The sequence below is a fragment of the Phaethon aethereus genome, assembly GCF_964289735.1.
Source record: "Phaethon aethereus genome assembly, chromosome: 8".
In the NCBI taxonomy this organism is placed as follows: Eukaryota; Metazoa; Chordata; class Aves; order Phaethontiformes; family Phaethontidae; genus Phaethon; species Phaethon aethereus.
This window is the reverse complement of record NC_138584.1, coordinates 28510125-28532784: the sequence shown is the minus strand read 5'-3', so window position 1 is coordinate 28532784 and position 22660 is coordinate 28510125. Positions and strand designations below refer to the sequence as shown.

General features: G+C 37.9%; 1 protein-coding gene across 1 annotated transcript in view; it reads right to left on the bottom strand.

Annotated features, from left to right (window-relative positions):
* Positions 1-17761, bottom strand: part of ZFYVE9 (zinc finger FYVE-type containing 9) — a gene marked incomplete at both ends in the record, with an annotated part of 38719 nt that extends 20958 nt beyond the window's left edge. Inside the window, 7 exons of the mRNA XM_082002887.1 lie at positions 1212-1334; positions 4225-4348; positions 5148-5317; positions 5644-5820; positions 9692-9791; positions 14837-16911; positions 17692-17761. Coding sequence (XP_081859013.1) covers positions 1212-1334; positions 4225-4348; positions 5148-5317; positions 5644-5820; positions 9692-9791; positions 14837-16911; positions 17692-17761 — 2839 coding nt within the window. The remainder of the gene's footprint in view (positions 1-1211; positions 1335-4224; positions 4349-5147; positions 5318-5643; positions 5821-9691; positions 9792-14836; positions 16912-17691) is intronic.
* Between the last annotated feature and the right edge of the window lie 4899 nt (positions 17762-22660).

Sequence of the window (22660 nt, the reverse complement as noted above, 5' to 3'; positions counted from 1 at the left end):
CTGCAGGGAGGAAAACATGTATTGGAACAGATGATCAGATTTCATAAAATATCCCTAGATTTCACTACAGGAAGATAGCTCTTTCAAGAATCAGTTTTACAGCATGTTTCGTTGCGATATCTGTCACACAGACAAATTAGGTTCAAAATCCATTACCTTGCAAGCAAGCACATCCAAAACAAAAGCAGCTCAGTAATTCACAGTTTACAGCTAAGGAAGAACCAGAGCATTACAACTCCCAGTCAGATCTTAACACTACAGAGCAGACTTTTAGCAGTTTCTGTATCCAAATTAAAGGCCAGGATTTAAATGGGAATGAAGGAACCTGGGAAAAGGCCAGGCTGTTGGCTGTGCATATCATGATCCTGACAGCTAAACCAGTTTCAGACATCTCTCTCTTAAGATGGATAGCTGGATGTCAGGTGTTTTCATGAGACGCCACTGTTGTTCTGCTTCACATGAGTGTTAGAGATGACACATGCTCTAAGCTTCACAATTCATTTGTTGAGAATACTAAGTTATTAAAATTGTTCATCTAATACGTGTATATATATATATGCATACTTTTTTATACATACATAAAAAATTGTACTGCTATCTAACCAGATGCTGAAAGGTTTATAAATATCTGAATTTATTGTATGAACTTTTCACAGAACGAAAACATTTACTGCAAAACTGTTCTTCTCTATTTCTCAAGTAACATTTTCTTATCCGACAGAGATCAACTGAGGTACTAACATGAGAAACCATCTATATGCCTCGCCATTCATTCCTCCTTCAGGACATATACACACACACGCACACATGCACAGTATAGAAAAGGATAAAAGAAGTGCACAGTGGAACGGAACCTGTGCATTACTATGGGATCCTATCTGCTTTTTCCAGAATGGGATGACAAGGAAATGAGTTAATCAACCAAAGGAAGAACGAGTGATAAAATACCTTGCCCTACCACGTTGGACAGGAGACACTTATCTCCAGGCCTGAGACTGGAGGCTCTATCAGTCTAGTTTATATTTTCTGAAAAAATAGCACTGGAAAAGAGCCTTTAATAATTTAATGCAGTGTGGCTAAGTAGTACATTTTCAATCCATGCACATTTTCAGGGACTATCCTACCAAATAAAAATGCCACTGTTCATACTAATAATATATATAACATTTCCCCTCTCATACCCCAAGCCTTATTTAATAATAAAAACTTACAATTTACTATTTTTACCATGGACAGCAAATTAGCATTTAAAACAAATACAAGAGGGTCAGGGCCACCATCCTCCAGCTGCTGCATGACAGAGATCTGCGAAGGTCTCTCTTCTACAGCGTAGTCTATTAAAGAAAAAAGTAAACACAGAGTGAAGTCCTTAACTTACTGGTACAGTACTCTGCATTATAATCAGATAACCCCAATTCTGATGCTTTTTGCTGTTTTGATCTTTTTAAAAAAACTTATTTAAGTACAGCTGATTTGCTTGATTGTTTCCTAGGCTGGTATTTTCAAACTTCAGTATCACTTATGTGCATAACCCCTGTACATCCTTTAGAAAAGTGCAGCTTGTTTTATAAATCAACTTTTTTTTTTTTGTATCAACTGGAGGAGAAAATGGAAATCAAATTGAGAAATGTGTCATGGTGTCAACTGAAATCCCAAATGACAAAAGAAGTTAAGAATAGTTATTTAAATCACAGTAAAGCACAAGAACATCAGTCCTGCACTACAAACACCAACACGTGGTCTATCCTGGTGTCATGTAACTTACACTTTCTGTGCATTAGCTGCTATTAAGATAACAAACAGGGGAAAACTATATAAAACATTTTTTTAATAAATCATAGAAGGTCTAAACACAGTGTAAAATGGATCCCAACAGGAAACTGCAAATATGTCTTTAGTGTCCCTCTATGATTAGACCCAGATGACTACTAGCAAATTAAAATTTCTCATCCATGTGATTATAATCTACTCTGCATTTAAGCTTTAACAAAAAATAGTTATACTGATGAAAAAAGATTTTAAAAGAAATGTATTACTTTTCCAGCTAAAACTACCTAGAAAGAAAGGTAATTTTGCTTTCTAATGTGAAAAATGTTTTTGGAATCTTTTAAAATAGAATTAGAATATCAGAAGTAAAATGCTGCACAGAAAATCCAATATGTGACAGCATATGAAACAAAATCAACTTAGCATAAAAAATACGATTTATGTGAGGTTATCTATATAAAAGCTGAAAAGTATACTGTAGTTTCACTCCTTTTTTGTGGAGGAGACTGAATAATCAGGCACCCACATGAACAGCTAAGACAGGAGGGAACAGGTTCGTTTTGAAATCAAATGCTCACATTTTGGTTTTGACACTATCCTTCAATAAAAAGTTACTTCCAGCTAACGTTAGAAATGCACTGTATCAGCAAAATATTTAATAGGAATAAAAAAATGTCTATGTCTATCTGGACTTCTGTAAGGCCTTTGCATGGTCCCCCACAACATCCTTCTCTCTAAATTGGAGAGATATGGATCTGATGGGTGGACTGTTCAGTGGATGAGGAATGATTGCATTCAGAGGGTAGTGGCCAATGGGTCACTGTCCAGATGGACATCAGTGACAAGTGGTGTCCCTCAGGCGTCCGTATTGGGACCAGTACTCTTTAATATCTTCATCAATGACATAGACAGCGGGATTGAGTGCACCCTCAGCAAGTTTGCAGACGACATCAAGCTGAGTGGTGCGGTTGACACGCCTGAGGGATGGGATGCCAACCCGAGGGACCTGGACAAGGTCATGAATGGGCCCATGAGAACCTCATGAGGTTCAACATGGCCAAGTGCAGGGTCCTGCACCTGGTTCGGGGCAACCCCCGGTATGAATACAGGCTGGGGAATGAAGGGATTGAGAGCAGCCCTGCTGAGAAGGACTTGGGGGTACTGGTGGATGAAAAGCTGGACATGAGCCAGCAATGTGCGCTTGCAGCCCAGAAGGCCGACCGTATCCTGGGCTGCATCCAAAGCAGCGTGGCCAGCAGGTCAAGGGAGGGGATTCTGCCTCTATACTCTACTCTTCCCTGGTGACACCCCACCTGGAGTACTGTGTCCAGCTCTGGAGCCCTCAGCACAGGAAAGACATGGACCCGTTGGAATGAGTCCAGAGGAGGCCACAAAAATGATCACAGGGATGGAACACTTCTCCTATGAGGACACACTGAGAGGGTTGGGTTTGTTCAAGCTGGACAAGGGAAGGCTCCGGGGAGACCTTACTGCAGCCTGCCAGTACTTCAAGGGGGCTTATGAGAAAGATGGGGACAGACTTTTTAGCAGGGCCTGTTGCAACAGGACAAGGGGTAATGGTTTTAAACTAAAAGAGGGCAGATTTAGACTGGATATAAGGAAGAAATTTTTCACAATGAGGGTGGTGAAGCACTGGCACAGGTTGCCCAGAGAGGTGGTAGATGCTCCATCCCTGGAAACATTCCAGGTCAGGCTGGACGGGGCTTTGAGCAACCTGATCGAGTTGAAGTTGTCCCTGCTCATTGCAAGGGGCTTGGACTAGACGACCATGAAAGGTCCCTTCCAACCCAAACCATTCTATGATTCTATAAAAAAATCAAAACTGAAAAAATAATCCTAGGAATGTATTAAAGGATGTCATGAATCTGACTGTGGAAAGCAACTATCAGATAAACAAATACATACTTTTTTAAACCTTTTAAAAATTAGTTTTTAATTTTCTGAATCCTCCTCCATTTGGATACTCTGGGAGGGGACATCACAATTACTAAAAGCTTCACTGTGGGCCAAGATGTGCAATAGTGCTGTTGAAAGCAGTGCTCGGGGATGCCTCAGATGGAATGGATGTTCCAAGAGAATTTCAGAGAAGGGAAGCATGAATATTCATAAGGCTAATTAAAATGTATCTCTGTGTGAAACATTCCCTACAGTCAGATTAGTGAAGAAATTAGCACATATTTCTGGACTGAAGTTAATTTTCTTTTTGCTTTGTGTTTCACTTCTTACAGTAATTCCATTGCAAGATGGGGTTCTTCCCGGATACTAATAAGGATCAATCATGCAAATAAGTGTCACAACATTTAGCCATGAGTACTTTGTGAATTTCTTCCAATATTCAGCATATTGCCAGCATCTTATTTTTAAAATAAACACAGTAACTATTAGGTTAATTGCAACTGGTAAGCATAAAAGCTAGCTGCCAAATTATACCCTCACCTCCTTTTACTCCAGTGGAGATGAGAATTGGGGGAAGACCATCTTCAGGAATTAGATTCATTGCACTGCCAACAGGACTGCCAACCTGAGTTATATTACCCGAGAATACAGAAGCATTATCAGTCTACAGGAAGCAAACAAGAAAGGACAACATTACAAAAGTAATAATGATAAAAATGTAAGAGCTGGCTGACTAGATTACTAGATGTAGGTGAAGGAGTCTGTGCCTGCTGAAGAACCAGAAGCACCGAGTTATTTGGCTCTTTAACAATAGATGATCACGTGATGACGCCTGTATGTGAACTATTACTAAAAGTCTGTTTAGAGAGAGACTGCATCTCCTTTCTCTAGCTCCACACATACCCATTTCTTTACAAAATCTAAATGTACCTATGCCCATCTCAACTTTTTGCAAAGTCTCCATTCCACTCACATGGAAGTGAGGATATGGTGGATTTACATGGGGCATGGTGGATTTAACATTGTTAGATTGTATCTGCACTTTCTTGCATACATCGTTTTATGAGAAGTGTCAAACAAAGTATTTTTCTGCTTTGTGCTATGACAACCTTATTGTTTCAAACCCCTTGCTGACTGTGACTCAGCTTTTTCAAAACATGCATTACACACATATCCTTCATACACAGCCTGTACAGCCTAACACTTGGAAGCCATCGAGCACACAGACTTCAAACATCACTTAGTGCTCTGCCCCCTAATAGATTATTTCAGTTCAAAATACATGGTTGTTTCAGCACTCTGCAAACATTAAAATAAGTGAGAACACTTGCTATACAACATACTAAGACAAGCCTCAACAGATTTTCTAGATCAGTCTTAAAATCACCACAGAAGCTAATATACTATTCATGACCAAAGCAAGCATAGTGTTTTGAGTGGTGAATAGCGTAACACTTCCTTACTTCTGCTGATAAAGTGTTGTTGGTCACAGTCTTTGATGGATCATGAGACACTGCTAAGGTTCCTGTGGAAGTTGTCCCAGCCACTGTCAGTTTTGCTGCATCGGCAACTTCTCCATTGGGTAATATGCCATCAGCAAACCAAACACGCCTTTGTTCTCTAGGTTGAGCCACTAGAGAGAACAACAAAAAATAGGATTTAAGATCTCACAGCAACATTGACTGGAAAATTTGAGTACAGAAGAGCAAAAGAGAAAAAAATAATAAATAGAGAAATGTGGTGTGGAAGGCCCTTAAGACATCATGTAGTGCATTCCCTATGGCAGCATCACGTACAAACACATCTGCTGAGAACAGTTTACTTGTCCTTAAAAACCTCATATCCCGACTGAGGGCAGGAACGTTGCAACTGGCATTAGCTAGAGTATTTGGAATGGATGAAATGCAGATATTCTTTCCAAACTCTTACCACAGGTAAAGAAAAAAGAAGTACCCTTACCTTCTGCTCCAGGATGCTTTAAAACTCCCACAGGTACCATGACAGTGGGAGGCGGAGAGCTCAGGGCGCCTGAGGCCTGAGCCTGCTGCAAAGGAGGGATAGTAGAACAGTATTCAGCGGGATTGTTAGGGTTAGGACTCTGGCTTGAGGCACTCATCATGTTCTCCCAGGCTTGAGCTAAAGCGAACAAAGAACAAGAAACATGAGCACAGAGGAAGGTGTCTAACAGTCCAAAACACTGTGTTAAGTTCTCAGCTTCGGTAAGTATGGACCCTGCTACCTCCCAAAGACCATCTCTCTTCCTCTATTTAAAAGCCCAGGAGACTGTAATTAAGCAAGAAAATGTACAGCAGGAGGAGAAACAGCACTGGTCCTGTGCAATAAAAATATACGTTCATTTGAAATATTTCCTGAAAATTATAACAATACACTGGCCTGAATGACATTTAGGTCCTCATGCTTCATTTTGTTTCTTCTTCAAAGATTTAGCTTAAAACACTCTTATATACATGTATATTTATCACATTGTACGGGCAGATCGACATTCCTATTACAAATGCTTTATAACCTAGAGGACACTTGAGCAGATTTATCTTTTGTATATGACAAAAAGCACCTTGCATTTCTTTATATCCAGAGCAGAGCAGTACAGGTCAACAACCGAACTATAATTTAACTCTTAACTTTGAAAAAACCCATATGCTATTAGTTCTGAAGGCATGACTTGAGCCTTAATTCAATTGCCCAAACAATAACACATTAAACTTCTTTGTCAACAACATCCATCAGAGGGAAATCTCTCTTCTAGCTAGTGAAACAGACTATCTCCACAGTACTACTACTTTTTCATCTTAAGAAAGGCTTGTAGCTATGCAAGGTACCAGAAAACTTAGATGTGTGCTTGCACCTTCAGCCATATTGGTATGTTACAAATAAATGCATTCCTCTAGTCAGGCATAAATATCATGCCACCTAACCTCTCAGAGCAGCTATAAAGCCTGAATAAATCACGTACATCTTTGGGCTCCTTTGGCTATGAATTGTCAGAAAACCAAGGTGAAACTAACATGATCAAAAAAACCCAAAGAGAACACAACAGAACATAAACCGCTCCTGCTTCCTCCCATCAACCTGCAAAACCAATAGAGCGAAATGTCTGCCAGTGGAAAAGGTATTAACATTTCCATTTGAGAAGATTAATTAAATGGAAGTATTTTTAAACAGCAATTCTGTATTCATTTAGAGTATTCACTCTCCTTCCTGGAAGAAGGAAGTGTTAAAAATGCACAAAGAAAAGTTACATCTCTAGGATCGCTTTATCAGTAAAGCCATAGCGTGGTAAGAGTTTTTTTAAAGCCTTCCCTATTCACTCTCCTTCCTGGAAGAAGGAAGTGTTAAAAATGCACAAAGAAAAGTTACATCTCTAGGATCGCTTTATCAGTAAAGCCATAGCGTGGTAAAAGAGTTTTTTTAAAGCCTTCCCTAAAACAAGCAAAGTGCCAAGTCAGCATATATACCAATTGAAAATATAGTAAAAATAGCATTGGAAACATTAAACACACAGCCTGGTCATGGAAAAGTGCCAGAAAACATACAACCCTCCCCCCACATGACAGTGAAACACAGACCAGATACCGAGCAACCAAATGAAAAAACTACTTTTAAAGTGTGATTCCTACCCCTGGTTCCAAGACTGTGCAAAGATTAATGCTTAACCTGCTGCACTGAGTGGAAAAAAACCCAACAACTTGTACCAACAAAGAAACTGCGAGGATCAGGAGGGATCAGATGCAATCAGGCTACAGGTTAACTAACTGGTGACCAAAAGCACCATCACAAAGCGCTGCAGCAGGGATAGAAACAGAGAGGTAGCCCGGGGCAAATACACCTAAGTATGCAGGCAGAACTCTCCCTATAATAAACCAAGCACTGGTGTCACTGTTCACTGCCATTGATGTGTATCCGTCCTGGCGACAGGACAGAAAGACTTTTAGAAGAAAACCATTATAATCTGATGAATTTTATTACGCCCTTTTACAAGAACACTTCTGGTTTCAACTGAAATATTTTCTGATTCTTCCCTTTCCCCAGATGAAAACAAATCCTACTCACCACCAAAAGGAGCCAGATGTCTTTTGCCAGGTGTATGTGCAATTCCTTGTTCTTGTACACCTTGAAATGTGGTAATTTCTCCATCTCAAAATGTAACATTTTAGCACCCCTTCAATGTCATCATCAGGACTCCATTTTAATTTCTAGATATTACAATTTCCTGTCACCTTACACATTTGGCCTACAGTAAAGAACTATTAATAATTAAAACCTACCACTTCACACTGATTAATCTTTAATCTTTTATAAATTGAAAAAAAATATTCCTGTTTAATAACAGAAACTGTCTACTAATTTTGCACGCTCATCTCAAGACTAGGCACTCGGTTACTTTCAACCAAACCTGCATAATACTGAACTACTTTGGAGGAAAAATATTACCTATAAGCTTCTAAGTTTAGTTAGATGCTCAACAAATTAACAGATCTTTCTGAAAATAGCAGCCCAAATAATCTACTATACCATTAACACATAAAGATACCGTTAAAATTACCTTGTCTGAATGCTGACATAAACCAGAATTCTCCTAACAAATTCTTGGTTAAAACTACAGTAGCAATCTTCTATGAAAGTCTCCAAAGTTTAACTAAATATTTGCAGCAAAGAGGATTCCATGATAAGTGTTCAATAATTATCAGGATAGTTAGTCATCCTAACAGTTAAAAGTTTGCATTTAGAACCTGAATTTGTCTGACTTCTCATTCCACCCACTACATGTTCGAGTGCACCTGTCAGACCTTCCTCTACAATTCAAGCAACTTCTGTCATCAAGTTTCAGTTATCCAGATATATATTTATACCCCGAGATCAAGTCACCTATTTACCTTTCCATTAATAAACCAAAGACAGAATGCCTGGAATGTCTCATGATGAGACAGGTTTTCTCATGATTTAAGCACTTACATGGATCCTCTCTCAACCTAATCCAATTTTTCTACCTTCTCAATTCAAGCCATAAAAACTAAACATCGAGTCTTTCAGCAACAGCTGTCTCAGTGTCATGGAAATAAGTCAGCTGGACAGCATAATTACCCAAAGGTAACTGCCAGCTCAGGAAGTTCTTGAAATTTTCAGACGCCTCAAGACACAGTGGGAAGAATACTCTGTGTTTGCCCATATTTACACCACTTATCTGAAGTGTTAATACTATAAAGGAGAAAATACAAAATACATTCCATGGACCATTGGCACAGTCTTTCCTTACACCAAGCAAAAGTAATATAACTTCTTGTTTGTTCTATTTGTTAACTTTGTCACTCCTGTGACCTCTCTCATATGTCCCAGGTTCGCATCAGGCTTTTAGCCACAGCACCATCCTGGCTTTGACAGACTCTCCAGTAATGTTCTAAAGCAATAATCCAAACTCAGTTGTCCACATTTGTGGACAAGTTTTTAGCTAGGAGCACCTACTCTAGCACCAAGGAGTTACGGAAGAAGAACAGTTGGATTAATTTCTGGTTAAATACTAGTTTCACAGTTTTCTATAGTGCATAATCTATAAGAGGCACAACTGCATTACTCTTCTCTTTGGCACTTCATACAAAAGTGTAACAGGTTATCTGCTCAGGCATCAAAGGACAGACAGTAAGCTCCTGAATTAAAAACGAACAAGTAAACAAACAAACAAACAAACAAACAAACAAACAAACAAACAAACAAACAAATCACAGTTCCTGCAATCCTGGTATAGGGCTCACAAATGAAAGCTTTCAAACTCAATAAAACCTTACCAGTTTTTGCATTTTGTTAATTATATTTAGTGTAGGAATCCCCATTCTCCACAGAGATTCCATGCTGATCTCTCAAGGGCCTTTGCTGTTTTAGAATACTTACCCACACAAATAAAAGTATTTAGATTTTTTTTTTTTTAATAGCATCACTGCAGCTCAGCACAAAGCCAGTGAAGCACTGCAGCTGAGATTCTCTTTCCACTTACCATTCATTAGTACCGAATGGCAGATTACACACACTCTAGCTTCCTTTCGATCCATGTACAGTAACTTGCACTTCAGGCTACAGCATGCTGCGCAAAAAACCTGGAACCAAAGGGGAAACAACTTCAGTAGTGTTCAAAAATATGTGATGAACTGATGAATTCAGACAAGAGAATATCCATAAAGCTCTAGACATGCAAAATAAGGAGGTAAATTATCAGTATTTTTCCATTAAAGCCACAGTGACTAACACCTGCCCAGGGTGCTTTTCCTACTTAATCCTGATGAAGCAGTATTATGTGGAACACATAAATGCATGTTGTCCTGATATTGCATGGTGTTTTTAAAGTGTCTTTGGCATAAATGACAATGGGTTAATAAATTCCTACCACTTTACAACCCCTCACAGACTTAACAACTTGGAATTAATTTCAGTCTTAGAAAAAGTATGAGTACTTTCTAGAATCAATTACATTTACATGCACAAGTTTTCTCTACGTAAGAGATTGCTGTGGTACAGATTAATTCAAACAACTCATTTTTATTTGCAGCAGGGCAATTCATCTATATTAGCAACTCTAGCTATTTAATCTCTTCATATATAACAAGCTATTCCTCAGTTGAGACTTAAGTGAACAGTGATGTGTCAAAATGTTTTAAGTGTTCAACATATAAAGCAAGACATTTAAAAAAGCTTAAACGTCATTGGTAGTGCAAGAAAAATCTTGCTCCATTTGTATATACATTTTTAAAAAAGCTCGCATTTATATGATTACAAACACTATAGCATCACAACACTAGAGAGAAATCAAGAACTGCATTTTACACACACCGTCTGCTAAGTGGGGACCTGGTGCAAAATCCCTGTGGGGACACCTGCTGCAGAGACGCAGTTGCATTGCCAGTGCTTCCCACCTGAACCAGTTCTAACAATCCCCCAGTCCTGGGCAGGAAACATAGTTGAGGCTTCCTCCAGACAAGCAAAACCACAAAACGTGAGCATGGCTTGTGCACCAAAACAAAAACATGCACGCAGATATGATCCTACAACTGCAATTGCAATCACAAAATCCTGTGGAATAGACAAATCAGGGTGCCCTAATGATTTCTTATTTGTTTTACAGAATAATATTTTCTTTGTTTAAAAAAAAAAAAAAGTATTTCCTCAGAGTTGTTATTCAGGTGACATGTGACGAATACCTGTTTCATTCAGAAAGGTAATGTCACACTCAGGGAATCCAGAAATAGCAGCAGCTACCTAACAAACGAGTTCAGATATCAAGAGAGAATTTCAAATTTTAATTTTAGATGGATATTATATCTACAATTCAGTATGCGTTATTATGATTCGTGGTGCTTTCTTACTCCAAAACATTATTCCATCATCACTTCAACAGCAGTATTTCTGTAATATAGACAAGAAGCTACACAGGATTCTCACATAAAAATATGTGTGAGCCTAACTAAATTTCAATCCAGATCACAGTCAATTACGTCCACTTTGCAGCCTATTATCTTTGCAGTCTTTTAGTGGCGAGTGTTTAAAATAAGTACATATAAAATAAGCTCTGAGTTCACCATGAGAGCCGAAAATCCAATGTGAAGAAAGAAGAGCTCATCCTGTCTCATTTCAACCAATTTTAATGTTTCCTAATTACTGCAACTTAAATATTTCAGAAACAAAATAGAAACGTGTATACACTGGCATTTTCATGCAAAAATAAAAACAACCCTTCTGCATATGTGAACATGCTTTAAAAAAAGAAAAAGGCAAATGTACTTTAAAAATCTGATTTCTACATTTATACCTTAATCCAATTTACAAGCATTCTAGGGAATATTAATAACAACATTACAACGTATTTTAGAGACATTTGACATCATTTCAGTTCTCTAGGAGAAACTTCAGTCAAAAGTTCAGTATTGAACATGGAAAAATCAATGTCTTCAACCATAAATGAAAGACCAACACAAATTAATATCTAATTTAGGACCTTTTATCAAACAACACATTGTGCATTCAGCAAAGCTCCCAAGTGCAATGATCTAAATATTAAAACAGAAGCAATGACAGAACATCTACACCTCCTCTCTTGGGCTGCATCAGCCTTAACAGTAGTAATGCAGATGAAGAACACAATCCAGCCCAACTGACAATTCAGTCTTGTTATTAATAATCACCAAGTCATTATCTCAGTATACCATGTGATTAAAAAAAACATAGCAGTGTCAAAGCAAGTTTTTATGTTATTAGGGTTTTCAGGTTCATGGGGAGTTGGTAAAGCATTAGTTGCTAGGAGGTTTGGTGATTTTTTTTATATTTTAGTGGAAAAATATAGTTTTGGCTGTCAGCAAAAAGATGACAGGCAAGTTTTCTGTTTTTCCTATGAAGGATGACCGTTTCATCTGACAATAGAAAATACACAAGGTAAAGTTTATGAATGTGTTCACACACATTTTTCAGGTTCTTGATTTTAATCCAAAATTTACTGTAAGTATATTACCTTCTACCACTCCCTGAGGTTCACATCTTCCACTAATTTTGCAATTATTATCCTGAAATTAAAAACAGAGGCAGACTTCCCAGGTGCAACTCGACTATTTTTAAATGCAATTTTCATTCCCAAATGAAACAGGTACATTCACCTTTACTACAATGATTTTTCATGATGCTAATAAAGCTTAAAAAGAAACTGTTGTGCTAAAGTTTGCGCTCAAAAATATTTAGTTCCATGACTTTCCCTAGAAAAAATCAGTTGCAAGAGCTGAAGACATTATCTCCCCAATTCTTTAAGTGAGATTCATACATTTAATACAAACAGTGGAAGTGTCACTGTGATTAAGCAGTTACCTAGACCACAGGCACATGGTCAACACGACTTGCTTTGGGGATGGTTATCTTAACCAGAAAGCAAGAGCAGACAGCTGAGAATAGCTATGTCTCAAGCCACTACAGCTAGATACATTACAGCTTGCCTGTGAAAGCCTTTGGTCTTTTTCCTCCCAGAATCATTACAGGAATTAACTGTTGTAAAGCAACGTGCAGGAAGTGACTTATACTAATTCTTAGCATTTATTAATAAGCACTTTTTTAAGAGAAAAACAAATATAAGAAAGCATGAAACACATCTTTTGACTGCACATGTGCAAGTTTTGCCCTGACAACATTAGCTAACAAAAGCTTCTAGAAACAAGCCATTCTGAGGATTATTCTAACACTCTGAGAATATTAAATGCTAATATGTGATGTATTTTTCACATCTGAGAAACAAGTTTGTCTACAGAGTACAGGGACCTTTTATTTTATCCATTCCCCACATACCATCCAAAACAACGCTGGTTGTACTTTTCAAGGCTTGACTTCAGTAGTTTAAAAAAAAAAAAAGGAAAATAAAAACACTACATTTTTTGGCCTTGCTCTATCGGTGCATGTTTTATCCATTTTGTTTACAAATATTTTAATTGTTTGCTTCTCATTTGTGCCATTCAGAACTTCAGTCATTCCAGGGAAGTAATTAAATCCAAGCAATGAGCTTGTTTAAAACACAAAAATAATAGAAAACATTACTGTAAATGAAAATTGTAGTCATATTTGTGAAACTCATAAAAAACAAAAGAATTACGTAAATAACTGACAGTGTAAGTTAATATATCAAAGCTAAAATTATGGACATTCCTTTAACTTCTATACCTTACAGATTCCCCTTTACTGCAGTGAGAAAAAAATTGAACCCTTTGATATTAACCAAAAGGTACACAGAAGGTAGGCATGTACCTCATATGATGCTTATTCATCTCCTGTGGTTACTAGCTCCACACCAGGACTTCCACTGCAACCAAACTGCAAAAGGATGGGCAGAAGCAAGCAACTGGAAGTCCTGGACCAGTGCACAAAGAATGTCTGCTTAGCTTTTAAAAGTGTCCTAGGAAAGATTTTTCAGCATGTCTCAAAATCAAATTTGAATGAAATCTACTTATCTGGTGTTGCAGTGAAGAGACTGAGTGCCATGCATTCTGGTTACTAAAGGGACAAGTGGCACACATACATAGTCCTTTACAGAGGAGCAAGACTGGGTTTTCTGCTAGCCTGCTTCCAGAAACAGGTAGCATAAGGATTTGAGCTTTCCAGACACATTTGCTCCTTTTAGGTCCTTTGTTCAAGTCATTCTGCTTCCCTGCACTCTTCTGGTAGCTAAAGATCTTGCCCATAGCAGTCAGGATGTCTTTCAATTAACTTCAGAAACCTTTGGATAGGACCTAAGTGAACCAAAGTTACGTTTACTCTAGTTTTTCATGGGTTTTAACATTTCTTTTAATCTTAAAAATATTTGTTAATATCTACTTGACAAGAGTGTTAGTTTAAGTCTTGAATCATATTTTTTCCTAAGTTCCTCCTTCCCATGTGCCACTGAACTGTATTTCAATAACAAGATATTTGGAAATACTTTACAAGCTAACCATTTACCATAAACTTGCCACATAAGAATTTGTGTTGACCTAGATGGCACATATATAAAACTTTTAAAAAAGAAGTCAACAATAAAATATTTCTTACACAACACAAAATGATACAGAAACTATGTTTTAGTTGTCTTCATTAGAAAATTTCTCACAATGTGTACCTACATCAGGTTACAGATAATTTACTATATTTTTTGTATATTCTTTAAAATAACGTAAGTGATATCAGAAAAGTTAGTAAAGAAGACTTAAAAGAACAGTTGATCAGCCATCTAAACTAGCGGGAATGCCAGCAATTCAATAGCACACTTCCAATTCCCATCAATATGTTTCAGTATCTTTGATGGGATTATTAATGCAGTAATTTCTGCAAAATAGTTTCCTGCACTTAGCCATTTTGTAGCAGTTCTACATGAATCCAATAATGTCGATTGCTTCAATCAACTAATATACATACAGGCTAATGATTCTTTCAGTTATAAATAAGTTAGTTATTCATTATTAAAACCCTAAATAGATTAGAGCTTAGAAACTTTTTTTTCCTTCACAAATCAAACAGGGCTTTTTAGGAAGAGATGTCACAGGTACTAGAGCCAGTGGCTTAGGAAGTCGTCTGATTTGATTTTATGCAGTATCAGGGAAAAAAGCAACGGTGCTTTGGGCTTACTCACAAAATATGAACTTACCTTCCCACAAGCTCTGCAATGATGCCTTCTTTTGGTGAATGTAAATCTGGCCTCGCATTTCATACAGTTTGGTGCTTGAGAATCTGGAACCCAAACCGGAGCCACCTCACCCAAAGTCGTAAAAGGCTTTCTGGCTGGAGCTCCAAACTGACCAGCTCTGAGATCATTATCTGGACTATCTGGGGCTACTGCAAGGCACGGACTACTCGAGACTCCAGACTCATACTCCTCCAAATGTTCCCCATTAGTATCAGTAACAGAGGCATTTAAAGATGTTTCACCAGGAAAAGTGTCTGCTGCATCCCCTAATTGTGTCTTACCAAAGACATTTTTGTTTTTACTATTTCCTCCACAATTTGGGGGAACAAGATCATTTTGTAAGTGGTCCGATAATGGCTTCGGAATCTGCAGTTTAAGATTTGTAGGTTGTTTAGGTCTTGCACCACCAAAAGGAACACTGATAGATTGCAAATTAGTCACTGGTTTAGTTGAAGTTTGCCCTTGCATGGATGAAACCTGACTACAAAGATTATGTAAATAATTTTTCTTTATGTGGTCACCAGTGCTGTTTAAAATAAGTCCGCTCCCTTCTGTGTTCTCAATTCCTCTCTGTTCATAAACATTAGTGTAACATTCTGACTTGCTCTCCTCTATCTCCTTTTCCTCCGTTACCGAGTCTTCCTTGGAGGGTAAAGTCTTTGGAACATGGGCAACAACTGGGTTCTGCATTCCATAGGAATCACAACCATTAGACAGAGAGCTTGCTGCTGATGTAGCCATCACATCAGAGAGACTAGACCCTTCAAGCTCATCTATACCAGCCACTTTTAAATCCATGCCTGCCTCCATCATCCCATCTCCACCTTCTTTACTATTACTACATGCCTCATCAGGCTGTTTTGTCTGCAAAAGTCTTTCATTCTCTCCCAGAGTTTGCTTATTATTCATCTCATTCAACTTTGTCAGTTCCCAGTTAGTCATCTCCTGAGAGTCAGGGTAACACTCTGCCATACTGAGCAATTCCGTTGTGCCAAGATTTTTATCACATTCAATGACTTTGCTTTCAGTGGCACTAACATCCTCAGGGGCAAAATGTTCTGCAACACACTCCTTGTAATTGCCACTTCCAGCCATGTTAGGTTGACAAGTTTCAGTGAGCCCAGATAGCCTAGACTTTAACTGTTGGGTTGTTTCCTGTTCTACAATTAAGTTTCCATTACTTGAACCAGAAGAGGTTTTAGCTTCTAGATCCGTTCTCTGAGGAATGGCTTTACTAGTAAAATTTTCAACTGATAGACAATTTTCTTGCATTTTAACAGTACCATCAACTGGTCTCTGTAAGAGAGTCACTGCATTAATCCCTGCAGTTGTAGCTTCTGAAAACAGTGAATCTTTACTCATATTAAAATCATCCTTTAATCGAGAGGAGGGGCATGCAACAGTCAGGCTTTCAGATGAAGCATTAATCAAATGAGTTAGAGAGTCATCTTCAGTGCACAGCCGATTTACTTGCTTTTCTGTATCTGTATCTTTTTCCATGGATCCATTTACGGTAAAACTAAACTGATCATTCTGTTGGTTTTCATTATCCAGTGTAAAGCTAATAGTGTCCATTAGGGACTGACTATTGTAATTTTTACAATCCAGCAAATCGCCACTTTGTAGTGTTCTGTCACAGTTATGCATGACTGCCACCACTAGTACATTTCTCTCCTCTGGCAAGCAAGCTATATTCCCAGATTTCTTTTCTCCTGTTTCCACAGTGTTATACTGATCATCCCGATTACTCTTTCGTTTAATCAATTGATCATCTGCTGCTGCCTGATCATCAATCCACATGACTGGAGTCTCTGGGCTTATGCTAAAATCTTCTCCATTAGCACAATGATCACCTCCTCCTGTTGGTGTAGTCACCGAATGAGACAAGGAGAAAGACTTCAACCTCTGTTGACATTCATTAGGAGTTGTAGCTTCATTCACATTGGCCACGGTTGGGTTGAATGACAGACAACGAGAAGGCGGATCTAGAATCTGATTCCACTTTGCACCCAATAGCATAGGTGAAACAGCGGCATCTGAAAAAGTGTTTAAATAAGAGAACTTAGTGTCCTATTAATGCTACAGGTTCTATTAACTCTGTTGCATTAGAATGCCCGAAACAGAAATGTAGAGATGTTCAAATATGGGTACAACAGTAAAACACATCTGCCATAACTAACATCCATGATCAACCACTAGTAGTGTAACTGCATAATGTTTCTGGAACTCAAGAAGCTTAGAGCTACATCAATTAATATCAGGTAGAATTTGCACAAGCAACTTAGAACTATTGATTAATATACTTTAGACAGCTAGAAATGCCTAGATAGATTCCCACTCCCATAAAATGTTCAATTTCCTTGACAGCACAGAAGTAGCAATTAGACTAAGCAAAAAATCTAATACTTCAAATATTTTAACTTCCATTATATGATTTATGTGACCTAATAAAATATTTCTATACTTGAGCCTCCCAAAACTGCAAAAGAAGCTTAAAATAAGTTTTGCCTAGTTTGTTTAAAATAAATGATTAAAACATCGCCAGTGAGATTAAGCTTCAGAAAACCTTTCTTTAGAAAGCATATGGAGGATTTTCTATTAAGAGTGCAAAATTTTAAAGAGGTAAGCAGATCAATGGAAACAGAGGACAATACTACCAACAAATACTGAAGACAGACCATGTAAAATTAACAGATGTTTTTTGCAAGTTCTGAGATTAATTTACAACTCAAAACCAAAAAGGGTATCACAGATTTCTCCCTTTTCAATGGGGTTCTCCGAGAATACAACTAGCGTGCATCGACAAAATGACTCACCTTCGTTTTGCTCAAATTCATCTAAAACCTTATCGAGGTTATATGCCTCTGCTTGGAAATAGTTCTCCATTTGTCAGGGAAAGACCACCAGATTTTTGTCTGAACCTGCCAGAGAACAAATTACAATCAGATATTTAACCTTCAGTCAGCAGCGTGCCACTACATATTTCCCTGATTTAAGGGGAAAAGAAGTCCTTTGTAAATCAAATTTTACATACATTACCTGCACAAATCAAAAGTATTTTCCAGGAATAAAAATTATTTGTGTGCTTAAACTTGCTTAGTTTAGATTAACAACCTCCCCAAAGTTGCTTTGGATTTTACCTCCAGTCTCCCAAGTTTATAAACGTATTTTTTTAAGTTAAAATTTAAGCAAAATCGAAATTTTTTTTTAAGATCATAGTGTTTGCAAACACTTGCAAAACAATGTTTTTAAAAATCCTGCCACACACAAATAATAAAGTAAACGTGTTGATGTGAACCTGGTGTCTGCAGCAACAACATTTGAAGAACACACATTCATTTTTACATCCTGGCTGTCACAGCAACAGAAAATATCCTCATCAGATGAATAAAATGTTACTAAGCAAACCGAGTTTTCAAATCCATGTCAATTCAAAGTAGCATGTATTCCACACCACAGAACTTAGAAAACAATATGCACATCTGTCCCTATGCTTAATTCAATGCATTTAGTGTGGCAAATCTTTTTGAGAGGCCAAAATAAAAGGAGTTTTTTTTCAGGATTTGTGAGAGAGTTACATACAGGCAGCATGTCAAATTAAATTCTGCAGTTTAGAAATTCCCTGACTGCTTAGAAACTTCTCTTTAGGGCAATGTAACAAAATGAAAGTCATGTAGTTCTTTCTCATGCAGTGTTTGCTTAGGACTGTAAAATGCAACCTACATAGGAAAAAAATTTTCTCGGATCTCAAGCTTTTATTTTCACTACATATCAGTGCAATTTTCATTATTATTTAGACGACTGAGATTTTTTCCACCACAATGAACAGGGCGAGAGGGAAGAGGAAGAATTTTCACAGTGGCAGTAGTTTGGCAACTACTGATAACAGATGAGCAAAGATATGTTTAACAATAACGCACTGAACAAGATCAAACCCAGTCACATGCTTTTGCTCTCACAGCTCATTATCAGTGCCACTCTAAGCATTTGAAGGTATTGCCTCAACTTCTCACATTCAAGGAAAACACTGACCTCCACCTGAGCATTTAAACAGAACTGTCATCAAAGCCAGCAATAGCTGTTAAGATATTTCAAAAACCAAAAGATCACAGCAGATAGTGCAATCGTTAAGGTGGCATTGCCACATTAATCTGTCTAACCACCAGGATCGCCGTAATGGTAAGAGCAAAACCGCTCCAACACCAGTCAGAAAATAACAGTCTAGAGAACCAGAAAGCCAGCTAACAATCTGAAGATCCAGCCTTCAGCTCTGTGCTACCACCGACTAGCTCATGTGGCTTTAAAGAAGTAGCTTAAACTTTCAGTGCTTCTGATTTTTTAATGTAGGCTAGCAGTATTCTGTGTCACTCTTCATTTCCCAGGGATGCTTCAATGATTCATACTTGTAAAAGTTGTTAAAGGACTTAATGGGTGTTACTTGAATTGTGCTAGCTCTTAAAATGCCTGCTTTAATAATCCTTGTTTCCCTGAAAGGCAGGCACTGGAAATCTAGCAAAATGCACAGAAGTAGTCTCATCAAAAGATAATACTCTCAAGCGAGAAAATAAGATGACAAGGGAGAAATTAAAAAAAAACCCAAACACCCAACCCCAAAACAAAACAACCCTAAGTCATTATTTCTACAACTTCACATAATAAATAACATTTTCAGCCTAACAGTAGGAATATGGTCTTCTACCTACCAAAGGCTTGTAGCAACAAGACACCCTGATTTGTTTTTTAAAAACAATTCACTACCAGCAAAGACATTTTCACTGCGAAATGTGTGCCATAACCTAAATACCACAGAGACCCTGATTTGATCCATTCTCTGAACATAGTTCAAAACAGCCTTATTCTCTTCAGAGGTGGCTTTCAATGTTGTGAAACAAGGAAATGGAGGAGGAGAGGGTGAGAACCTTGTTTTGCAGTAAGAAACAGTGTTAGACCTGACAGCTAGACTCCAGCTCAATTAAAAACCTACCCCTTTACACTAGAGATACAACAGACATAAGAAACACATCAGAGGAAGTCTCCTATATAAAACTATACTTCACTTTAACATTCTTGGGGAGGAGTGGCTGGAGAGCAGCCCGGCGGAAAGGGACCTGGGGGTGCTGGTTGACAGCCGGCTGAACATGAGCCAGCAGTGTGCCCAGGTGGCCAAGAAGGCCAACAGCGTCCTGGCCTGTATCAGGAATAGTGTGGCCAGCAGGAGTAGGGAAGTGATTGTGCCCCTGTACTCGGCACTGGTGAGGCCGCACCTTGAATACTGTGTTCAGTTTTGGGCCCCTCACTACAAGAAGGATGTTGAGGTGCTGGAGCGTGTCCAGAGAAGGGCAACGAAGCTGGTGAGGGGTCTGGAGCACATGTCTTATGAGGAGCGGCTGAGGGAACTGGGGTTGTTTAGTCTGGAGAAGAGGAGGCTGAGGGGAGACCTTATCACTCTCTACAACTACCTGAAAGGGGGTTGTGGCGATGAGGGTGTTGGTCTCTTCTCCCAAGTAACTAGTGATAGGATGAGAGGAAATGGCCTCAAGTTGCGCCAGGGGAGGTTTAGATTGGATATTAGGAAAAATTTCTTCACTGAGAGGGTGGTCAGGCATTGGAACAGGCTGCCCAGGGAGGTGGTGGAGTCGCCATCCCTGGAAGTGTTCAAAAAACGTGTGGATGTGGCGCTTCAGGACATGGTTTAGGGGACATGGTGGTTCTGGATTAATGGTTGGACTTGATGATCTTAAAGGTCCTTTCCAACCTAGTGATTCTGTGATTCTGTGATTACCCACAGAGTATCTGTTTTTGAGGAAAACATCAACCAGTTTTATTTCAATTGCTACAACATTAAATACAGCTTTGTGTTTATTGTGGGCAACAGCTACAATTAGGTTACTGATGCAAAAAGATAATGCGTTAAAATATCACAAAATGCAGAGTTCTAGTTTTTAATGTTGACCACAAATGCGACACATGGTGCTCTTAAAAGATGATCGTGTTACAACACATGTACACAGATGCACAGATTATAACAAAAGCGATGGAGAAGCTGGCCACCTTGATCAAAGGTTGCATTTAAGAAGGCTAAAAAACCTCAACATTTTACGTTCTCTATCAAGAGCCAGGTTCTGAGCTCTAATTGTGACAAAAGTGCACTCTTTGATCCCTTGCACACCTACTGTAAGGTCTTCCTGAGCTATCCAACCTGCCCACCAAGTCATTGTATTAAAAACCTTTCATACCATTTTAACTGAAACAATTACATTTTCTACACACACTTCAATTAAACCAAATAGATAATTTTTAAAAGTAGATGCTTCTCCTTAAACATAGAAATAACTAAACTCATTCAAACTACATCCAAACTGCATGAGTTTGAAGGTTCACTTGCACCTTTCCCTCCACCATTTCAACTCCTTAATAGGAAGCATCTTTACCAGCTTAGTAAATATCAAATATTGAAAAGTTAATTAGAATCTGTGCCAATGAATATTTCACTTGAAGTTTTTTTTTTCCATTCAGAGTTCTAAACATCAACCAAAATTAACTCACTGTAGTAAGACTGTTTTGTACAAAATACCATATAATTTCACATCCATTTATAATGTATTTAATTTACATCTAATGATAACATTCCAGTCTAGCAAACAATTGATGAAGATGTGGGTAATTATTTCTAGGCAAAATCCTACTACTAAGGTCAATGATGCAGAGTATTTGTCAGCGAAGCACAGCAAGACTGAAAAGTATCATACAAAATTTTTGACTGCACAGAGTTAAACTGCGACGCTGTCTGAAGCCACCGCACTCAGATTTCCATGCACTTGCATACTGAAAAAGGGCATCCAGTCAAGTCATTCACTAGGACATAAACACAAACTCTGCAATATGGGTGGCCCCAAAGAAACAGGCTTCAAGCATTCATTTTTTTGTTTTGCTTATTTTAAAGAAGATGATGATTACTAACAAGCAAGTTGGTGGGGAAGGAATGCTATGCTGATTATATAGTTGCTGAAAACATGTTTTTAAATAACTGTTCGAACAACTGCATTTTGATTCTGTGTAACTTTCAAATGTTTAGAAAAATTCAGACCTGACCATTTACACAACTTCAAAACCCAGTTGAAAGCCTGATAAAATTACTTCAGAACTAACTCAAATTTATGCACATTGGAGTAAGTAGAATATAAGCCACATTTGCCCCCACCATCTCCTAAAATTAGTCCTGTATTAGCTGGTTTTTCATTGTCATACAAATCAGGAACAAAAGATGCCTAACCAAAGAAAGCAGTGTTAGAAATTCATAATAAATATAATAATTTTTATTTACTTTAGTCAGGGTTTGGCTTTTAAATTTTACATTAAGTGTGATTTTATAACATTTGAAAAATACAAATATTCAGACTGAGGAGACCACATGTTTAACAATAACAAGGGCATATAAAAAAGACTTAGAATTTTGTTCCCACTCTCTTACAATCCCAATGTGGTTAATACTTCATAGCACCTCTATGAAATTACTACTTTATTAATGTCTGTATTATCTAATGTTAAATATCTAATATTAAATTCGGTCCAATATGAGAGGGATTTTTTTCTATATTTTTAAAAATTAGAGAGAGATTTTAAAAATTAGTAGAGAGAACTGTGTGTGAACAAATATATGTTACCATATGAATTCTGAAGCTCAAATACTGGTGCACAAACATGCAATCAGCCAAAATCCAGACTGATGGATACTCATAGTCCAAATTAAAGAGAGAAAAGACCTTTTATATCATTATTGTTATT